We start from the raw sequence: 8847 nt of genomic DNA, 5'->3' as shown, positions 1-8847 counted from the left end.
CACCGAAAACACTTTCCCTCCATGGTAGAGGGGTTGGACGGGTGGTCTGCGATTAAACTGTAATTTTTTATTACAGAAATGCCATCCATTACGATCCCTGCTTATAAGCGTTAAACCACAGCAAGAATCAAACATATAACTACATACATAGAGAACAACTTGTTTAAGAGAAAAGCTAGTATTTTCAAGTTTGAAAAAAAAACAAATGCATAAAAGTGCTAGTATTTTTAGTGTTCACTGTGTAGAGTTGCAATATTTATGTTTAACTAATTATAATTTTTTGTTTGTATATTTTTTTTTTTAGTGCTGCTCTCTACCTTGTACATTGACAAATGTCTTTGTTAGCGCTTCGCCTATCTTATTGCTGGCCACACACTTGTATTCGCCATCGTTCTCGGGGAATACTTCTGTTATTTGCAACTGACATAAACCATCGGCATCCTGTGATATCAACGTCTCTTTGGTTTCAACCACTTTCTCTTCATTGTGGTACCATTCCACCTTCGGTGTAGGCTTGCCAACCGCTTTGCATGTGAGTAATAATGCTTCGCCATCCATTACTATAATCGACTCTAATAATTCTTCAACGAATCGTGGCGATTCGAATTCTTCCACAGTTTCTTGTGGACTATCTTCCAGTAATTTGACGGTCGCTGTGGATGTAACCGAGCCACCTACATTCTCCGCACGACAAGTATAGTTACCGACGAATTTCGTTTGGAAGTTTTCTATCAACAGTGTAGACTTGTTCGCTTGTGAAACTATACGACATTCGTTCGAACTCTTGATCGGCTCAAGATTGATAAACCATTGGAATGATGAGAGTGGTTCTGATTCTACCAGCACTTCTAATATGGCCACTTCATTCTCGCCAAAGTATTGCGGCTGTAGTGGTTGTATGAATCGTGGTGGTATAATCTGTTTGTCGGGTGCTTGATCGGTCACCATCACCGAACCAGAGGATTTGGCTTCACCCACTTTATTCTTGGCGCACACCTCATATTTGCCCGTGCGTTTGCGATTCATATTGACAATCTTGATTGTGGTGGTCGTTTCTGTGGTTTCAATGGTAATGTCTTCATTGATTTGTATCTCGCGGCCATTGCGCAGCCACGTAATTTCCGGACGTGGTGAACCTTCATACTTGGCCTCGTACAACAAAGTACCACCAGTGGGTATAACCTTTGCACTGAGCGGTGTCACCTTTGGTGGCTTCAATACCTCTAGTGGTGCCTCGTCGACGCGGCTAAGTATGTTGGCATTGCCAATGGCGCGTCCGAAATCGTTTTGTGCTTGCACGGAGTATGTAATGGCTTCATTGGGTGTGGGGTTGATGATTTCCAATGCGACATCGCCGGTCTCTTCGTTGTAGAAGGTTTGCACAGACTCGCTGGGTATGACTTCTTCAGTGCCGCGGTACCATTTCACATCTGGCATTGGCTTGCCAACTACTTGACATGTCACAGTAACTCTCAATAATTCGGGTTCCTTTTCTTCTGTGAACTCGATTTTGAGTGGTTTTGTGAACTGTGGTGCAATGCCTTGTTCTTTTTCTAAACGTTTGAATATTTTAAGAGCAGGTAAATTGTATGTAATTTTTGTAAAAGTGATGTATGTACGTACATAAATATGTATTATTGGGAGACATTGAATACATTTGTACATAAAAAGTAGGAACTAGAAAGGCTTACAATAGAAACAAAAAAAAAATTACAGTAAATATTCTAAAGCTGTTGTACACGCAAATGTAACAATATCCCATAAATGCTCAAAGTATCTCAAACGCGTAACATCTAACATTTGTATACTTATATTTTTCTATATATGTACATTAACATTAAACTAGTTTCGCGTACTCACCTAAGAATATGTTGGCTCGACTTGTTGCCACGCCGGCCTCGTTGCGCGCCTCGCAAGTGTACACGCCAACATCGCTTGGCGTAACCTTGGCGATCTTCAATTTGGCCACATCTTCCATTACCGTAATTTCATACTTTTCCGAAGCAAAGAGTAGCACGTCGTTGAAATACCAGCTAATTTCTGGGAATGGCGTGCCCTCTATCTTGCACTCCAATTCGGTGGGCGCCTCCGGTGTACACATAACTGGTCGCAATTTCTCGGTAATGCGTGGTGGTTTGATTTCCTTCTTCTTCTTGCGCACCAGCTTACGTTCCTGCTGTTGTACTTCTGATGTTGTGGTCTCCTCCTTTTGAGGCACCGTTTGGTCTTCAATCAATTCCTCATCGGGCAGCATATCGATACCCTCTTGTATACGCTTTTGTGTGATCAATTCGAGCTCGGGCAGCGGTTGGCTATCGTCCAGTATGATGCGCCGTGTTTCTTTCTTGACAATGTTCGACGTAACTTTCATGTCAATACCTCTGCGTACGTCATCTACGTCGAGCTCAATTAATTGCTCCGTAGTGATGAATTGAGGTCGATTATCTTCAGTCTTCTTAAGTTGAATAGTCTTTTGTGAGATTTCCTGTGAGGATTCTTGTGTGATAATTTCTTCGGCTTCAAGGTCAACAATTTCGGCTTCAAGCAGCTTTGGTTGCTCTTCGAATGATACATCCTTTAGACGTTTTGTGCGTTTCTTATGGGCCTTTTGCTTGGTGGTGGGCAAATCGTCGGTGGGTACGACCTCTTCTTCTGGCAGAACTTCCTCAGAAACAGCAACTTCCTTGACCTCGTCAATAGGAATTTCGTCGACTTGATCCTCTTCAGTTATGGGTTCATTGAATGGTTCAGCTATTTCTTCAGTTATTTCATCAACGGACGGCGTTGCTTTCTTCAACTTAGGTTTCTTCTTCTTTTCTTTCTTTGGCTTTTCTTTTTGTGGCTCCGCTTCGTCTTCCACCGGTATTGGTGTGATTTCAAGTTCCTCATCTTCTGGTTGTGGTCGTTCTTCAGGTGCCAATTTTGGTGCATGAACTTCCTTGATTGGCTTTTCTGGCTCTTCTTTTGGCTTTTGTGGAATGGGCTTGAGTGTTACTTCTTCTGGTTGTTCCTCCGGACGTGGTTTCCTCTTGCCAGTCGGCCACTGTTTCTCTTCAATGGGTTCCTCAACTGGCTTCTTCTTTTCGCCGCGCTTCCAAGGGACTTGCGGTTGTGGCTCCTGTACGATCGGCTCCTTTTCGATATCGAAATGCTCAGCCTCTTCTAGTTGCACCGGCTCCGCATCTGGAATTTCCTGTAATTCTTCAGGTTTCGGCTTCTTAACTCTCTTTGTCTTCTTCTTTTCCTCAACAATAATTTCCTCAGCTTGTTTTTCGACATGTTGAAGCACAACTTCTTCTAGTTTTTGCTCCTCAGGCACTTGATCTGGCCGCTTCACAGGTTTCAATTTGACTTCCTCAACGCTTTGCTCTTCTGGAAGCTCCTTTTTAACTTTTCTGATCGGTTTGAGGGCAACTTCTTCGACCTTTTCTTCAACAGGTACTACTTTTGGTTTTGGTTTGGGCCGTGGAACAGCTTCTGGCTTTTCAACCACTTCCTCTGTTGGCTGTTCTTCAATTTCTTCTGCAGGTATGGGCTCTACCTCCTCTTCTTCCTCTATTTCTTCGGCCGGTTGTTCGGTTTCCTCCACTTCTTCCTGTTCAGCTGTCTTCTTCTTGGGCTTCTTCTTCTTTACACGTTTCTTAGTGACTTCCTCACTGACTTCTTCAACGACCTTTTGAGGCACTTCTTCGTCGGAATACACCTCTATTTCCTTGGGTTGTTGCACGTCTTCTGAAATCGAGACTTTTTTGATTGGTTTGAGTGTAACTTCCTCCGGCTTTTCTTGCTCAGGCTTCGGTAACTGTTTGCGTGGTACTGGTTTCAGCGTAACCTTCTCGACCTGTTCAGGTTCTTCTGGCTTAATGCTCTTCCGTTTAATCGGAGCCTTTTCTTCTGGCACTGGTTCTTCTGGTTTAAGTTCTTCTTCTATTTCCTCTCCTTGAACCTCTTCGGGTTGAACTTCTTCAGTATCTTCCTCAGTCTTTATCTTTTTAGGTTTCTTAACCTTCTTCACCTTTATTTTCTTTTCTTCAGTGGCTTCTTCTACTTTGATATCTTCGGTAGTCTCTTCAACTTCCTTGGGTTGTTGCACGTCTTCTGAAATCGAGACCTTTTTGACTGGTTTGAGTGTAACTTCCTCCGGCTTGTCTTGCTCAGGCTTCGGTAACTGTTTGCGTGGTACTGGTTTCAGCGTAACCTTCTCGACCTGTTCAGGTTCTTCTGGCTTAATGCTCTTCCGTTTAATCGGAGCCTTTTCTTCTGGCACTGGTTCTTCTGGTTTAAGTTCTTCTTCTATTTCCTCTCCTTGAACCTCTTCGGGTTGAACTTCTTCAGTATCTTCCTCAGTCTTTATCTTTTTAGGTTTCTTAACCTTCTTCACCTTTATTTTCTTTTCTTCAGTAGCTTCCTCTACTTTGATATCTTCGGTGGTCTCTTCAACTTCTTCGTCTGGAACATCTATACTTAGAATCTCCTCATCTTCTCGTAACTTTGGTTTCCGCAGCTTCCTCTTTGTCTTTTTCTCCACAATTTCTCTCGTCTCTAGTTCTTGTTTGTGCTCTTCTATTGTTGGCTGTATTTCTTCCGGTATATCTTCACCGATTTCTTCTTCCTCAGCCTCAGGCATTACTTCTACCGTCTCGAGTTCTTGTGTATCAGTAGGTTTGTGTTTGATTTTCTTAACCTTTTTCTTCTCAACCACTTCCTGTTCTTTTATTTCTTCCTTCTGCGTTTCGACAATTTCAACTTCCTCCTTCTTTGGAGTTTTCGGTTTCTTCTTGCCCCGTTCCCATAATACAGCTTTCTCTTCTGGTAGCTCCGGCTCTGGCTCCTCCAATACATCGACCACTTCTTCTTGAGTAGGTGCTGGCAATTCTTCTGGTTTCTCTTCAGTAACCTTGACAGGTTTCTTCTTCCTGCCACGTTGCCACATGACCGGCTGTGGTTGTTCTTCTATTTCAGCGACGTCTTCTGTTATTTCATCAACAACTTCTTCGAATGCTTTTGTAGGCTGTAGTGGCTTCTCTTCTTCGACTTGCTTTTGCTGTGGCCGTTGCAGAGGTTTCAGTTGAACTTCTTCTGGCTTAGGAGCTTCTTTCGGTTTTTGCCTAGGAGTAGGTTTGAGTACCACTTGTTCCATCTTTTGTTCTGGTTCCTGTGGAATGATCTTGCGAACAGCCTTCTTTTTGGTTTCTTCAACAGCAATCACTTCTTCAGAAACCGACTCTTGCTTTATTTCTTCAACCTGGGTAACTTCTTGTGGCAGCGGTTTCACCCGTTTTCCACGCTCCCATACGGCGGGTTGTGGCTGTTCTGGTTGCTGTGGAATTGGTTCCTCAATTAGTTCATCAACAGCTTCTTCATCAACTTTTGTGGGTTGCTCTTCCACCTTCTGCTCTGTAGGTTTGGCCGGTTTCTTTTTACCACGCTCCCATATAACTGGTTGCTCTTGTTTCTCTGCCTGTTGTACCTTCTGCTCTTCAGGAAGATCATCGACTGCTTCCTCATATGCTTGGCTTGGTTGCTGCTGTTCCACTTCTGCGGCACGTGTGGGTTGCGGCCGTTTAGTTGGCTTAAGCTGTACTTCTTCTGCTTTGGGCGTCTCTTTCGGTTTTTGTCTTGGTGTTGGCTTAAGCACCACCTGTTCCATTTTCTGTTCAGGCTCCTGTGGTATTACCTTGCGTGCGACTTTCTTAACATCTGCCACCACAGTTTGTTCTTCAGTGATTCGTTCTTCAACAGTTTGTTGTTTCTCTTCTACCTGTTGTGTTTCCTGAACTTGGGCTGTTGGTTTTTTCTTGCCACGATCCCACAATACAGGCTGAGGTTGTTCTGGCTGTTGAGTGGCAGCCTGCTCTGGCAGCTCATCTACAGCTTCCTCATAAGCTTTTGTTGGCTGTTCAGCAGTTACTTCATCTGCTTTAATAGGCTTTTTCTTTCCCCGTTCCCACATAACCGGCTGTGGTGCCTCAGGTTGTTGTGGTCTTTCCACTTCCTCGAGTGTGGCCAAAGCTTCTTCAAAGCCGCGGGTTGGCTGTTCTTCGACAGTATGTGTAGCCTGTGTGCGCTTCAGTGTTTGAATTTGGATTTCTTCAGTATTTTCTGGTAATTTGGGACGTGGTCGAGGTGTAGGCTTTAGTAAAACTTGTTCCATCTTTTGTTCAGGCTCACGCGGTGCAATTGTTTTGCGTACGGTAGTTTTCTTGGTTTCTTCAACAAATTGTTGTTGCTCAATGATTTGCTGTTGATCAATAATTTGCTGTTCGGCCACCTCTGAAATTTGCTGAGTACCGTTCATTTGCTGGTGCTGAGTAGTTACCTTCTTTCTACCGCGTTCCCACATAACTGGTGTAGGCTGGTCTGTTGGTTGCACAGGCGCAGGTTGCTCCGGCAACACATCAACTGCTTCCTCGTATGTCTTAGGCTGCTCTGGATACTGTGCAGCGGGTTTTTGCGGTCGAGGCTGTGCTTGTTGAGGCAGCGGCTTCTTACTGCCACGATCCCACATAGTTGGTTGTGGTTGTGTGAATTGCTGTTCTTCAGTATCTTGCCGCTCTTGAATGGCTAGTCTGGTCGAATCTTCTACTTGCTGGAATTCTTGTGTTTGCCTCTGTTGGCGCCAATCCACCGTTTTTTCATCCTGTGTACGTTTCATCATTTGAAGGTGCTCGTGCTCTTGAATACTCATCATTTTCGTGTCTTCAACGCTGGTGTACTTTTGCTGTTGCAAGCTTTGTGTGAACTGCTCTTGAGTTGTGGCGCCCGTCTTCAGTATGGAAGTATCCTCTCCCGATGTGAGTGGTTGTAGTTTTGGCCTCGTTTGTCCTTGGCGCCAGTTTACAGGCAGCTGCTGTTGTATGATGCGTTGAGCTTCAAGACGCTCACGCTCAGCAACACTCAGCATGTTAATGTCTTCACTTATGATGTACTGTTGCTTATGCAGATCGGTCACGTCTTCACCATACTGCTGGATGTCTTCTTTGCGCAGCACCTTCTGTATGGATCCCTTTGAGCTCTCATCCACAGTCATATAGACTGTGTCTTGTGTTGCGCCGCTCACTTTCTGTGTAGTTGTGGTTTGCGCCTCTAAATGACGTAGCTCCACTTCTTCAATTTTGAACTTCTCGATTTGGTTGTGCACACGCTGAACACTTTTCAGATGCTGACGCATTTCCTTCCATGGAATGGTGTCTTCCTTTTGATGTTTGGTTATTAATTTTTCGATCTGCTCTGTCATCTCAGTAATTTCCAAACTTTCCATGCTACGCAGCCTCTGAATTTCTTTAGTCCGTTCGATTTGCTCTTGTTGCGCCTGTTGCGGCGTTTGTTTGTCTATGATTATCGGCTGATCGATTGGTCGTAGGTAAACTTCATCCAAATCGAATTTGTCCAATTGCTTTTGTACGCTTTCGACATGTTTCAATTTCTCACGCATCACCACCCAAGCTTTTGTACGCTTTCGACATGTTTCAATTTCTCACGCATCACCACCCATGGAATGGCTTCCTTTTCACTCTTACCAGCGATGATCTTGTCGAGTGTAGCACCAATGCTCATCAAACCCTGATTGCGCTGATCTTTGATGGATTTGAGCTCAACTTTAGCTGCCTCCAATTTTGGAATGACTTTCTTTTCAATTGGTGTTGGTTTCAGACTTATAGTTTCTTCAGTCCATGATTTGATTGGTTCTGGTTTGTAACCGGGAAAGAAGGGTTGCTTGTCTAGGGAACGACCACGTCTAGGGCGAGATGATTTGCGCCAGGGTACAAGATTTGAATGTGGTTGTAAAGATTTACTGCGCGGTTTCTTAGTGCGTGCGCGTCCCTGATGGGGTGCCTGCCCGTTGATGGCCAAATATTGGCCATACTGTGGTGCGCCGGGCTGGCGTTGTGGATGTGGTGACTCGGGCGAGCTGTCTTCTTTTCCTGATGATGAGGTTTCATCATCTCCGGAATCGATTGGTCGTAACTGATAGGCCGAAATGCGTCGTTCTGAAAATTATATAGACGATTATTGATTATGGATAAATTGTGGGGACTTATTTGTATCATTAAATATCTTAATGTGATCTAAGTGAAGAAAGTCTAAGCAGGTCTCTGTTCACCGTCTTAGGCCAAAAACATAGTGGAGCGGCGAGCAAAGAGCAAAGAGCCGCTCAACTATGTTTTGACCCTTACCAGAATGGGTTTCAGCGCGTAATGGAAGCGTAAGCATTAGTTCATCAAATAGCAAAGCACAGGGTTTTAGAAAAGAGCTGGTACTTACTTTACTTCTGATATGAGTAGAAAAATTCAACCATTTTGACTTTCATTCGTTTTTGAATATTTTTGTTTGGGGGTTTTATAAGTACACCACATCAGCATAATGGATTTAGAAATGAATGCGAATGGTGAAACAAAATTGTTTCAATGGGAAGTTGAAATAAGCATTTGAAATCCGTTTTACAGAGTTGCAATGGCCGAGTGAGAAGAACACTGGGGCAGCGGATTTCTTTCTTTTTTTTTAATTAACATTTTTATCTTTTTTAATTTAGTATAATTTTTTTAATTTAATTATAATCTTTAGATTTTATTGTTTTAAAAAATAAAATATATATTTTTAAATTTTGGCACTTATTTTATGTATTTTTTCTTTTTCAATAAAATTTTTTTCTTTCTTAATTAATTTATTTTTTAATTTTTAGTTGTTATTCTTGAAAAAAGAAAAATTTTTAAAGCTATAATTATAGTTTGTTAGTTTTTTGAATAAATTTTATATTTTTTTATATTTTAATTGTAAGATTTTGCTTTAAAGTTAAATGTTTTTGTTTTTTATTTTTTTAAGTTTCAAGTACTACTATTTTCTTGT

The 8847-nt window shown here is 42.6% G+C and overlaps 1 protein-coding gene across 1 annotated transcript; it reads right to left on the bottom strand.

Annotated features, from left to right (window-relative positions):
- Positions 1-317: 317 nt before the first annotated feature.
- LOC108375967 (titin-like) lies at positions 318-7991 on the bottom strand (the record flags this gene model as incomplete). The annotated part of the gene is made up of 3 exons (XM_017632128.1): positions 318-1553; positions 1861-7446; positions 7482-7991. Coding segments are annotated over 3 exons (7332 nt in total), but the record flags the coding sequence as incomplete, so codon positions are not given.
- Positions 7992-8847: the final 856 nt, after the last annotated feature.

This window comes from Rhagoletis zephyria, unplaced genomic scaffold (genome assembly GCF_001687245.7).
Source record: "Rhagoletis zephyria isolate East Lansing unplaced genomic scaffold, Rhagoletis_zephyria_1.1 Rzeph_scaffold_09703, whole genome shotgun sequence".
NCBI lineage: Eukaryota > Metazoa > Arthropoda > Insecta > Diptera > Tephritidae > Rhagoletis > Rhagoletis zephyria.
Note: the sequence above shows the minus strand (reverse complement) of the source record. Positions and strands in the feature narration are given on the sequence as shown.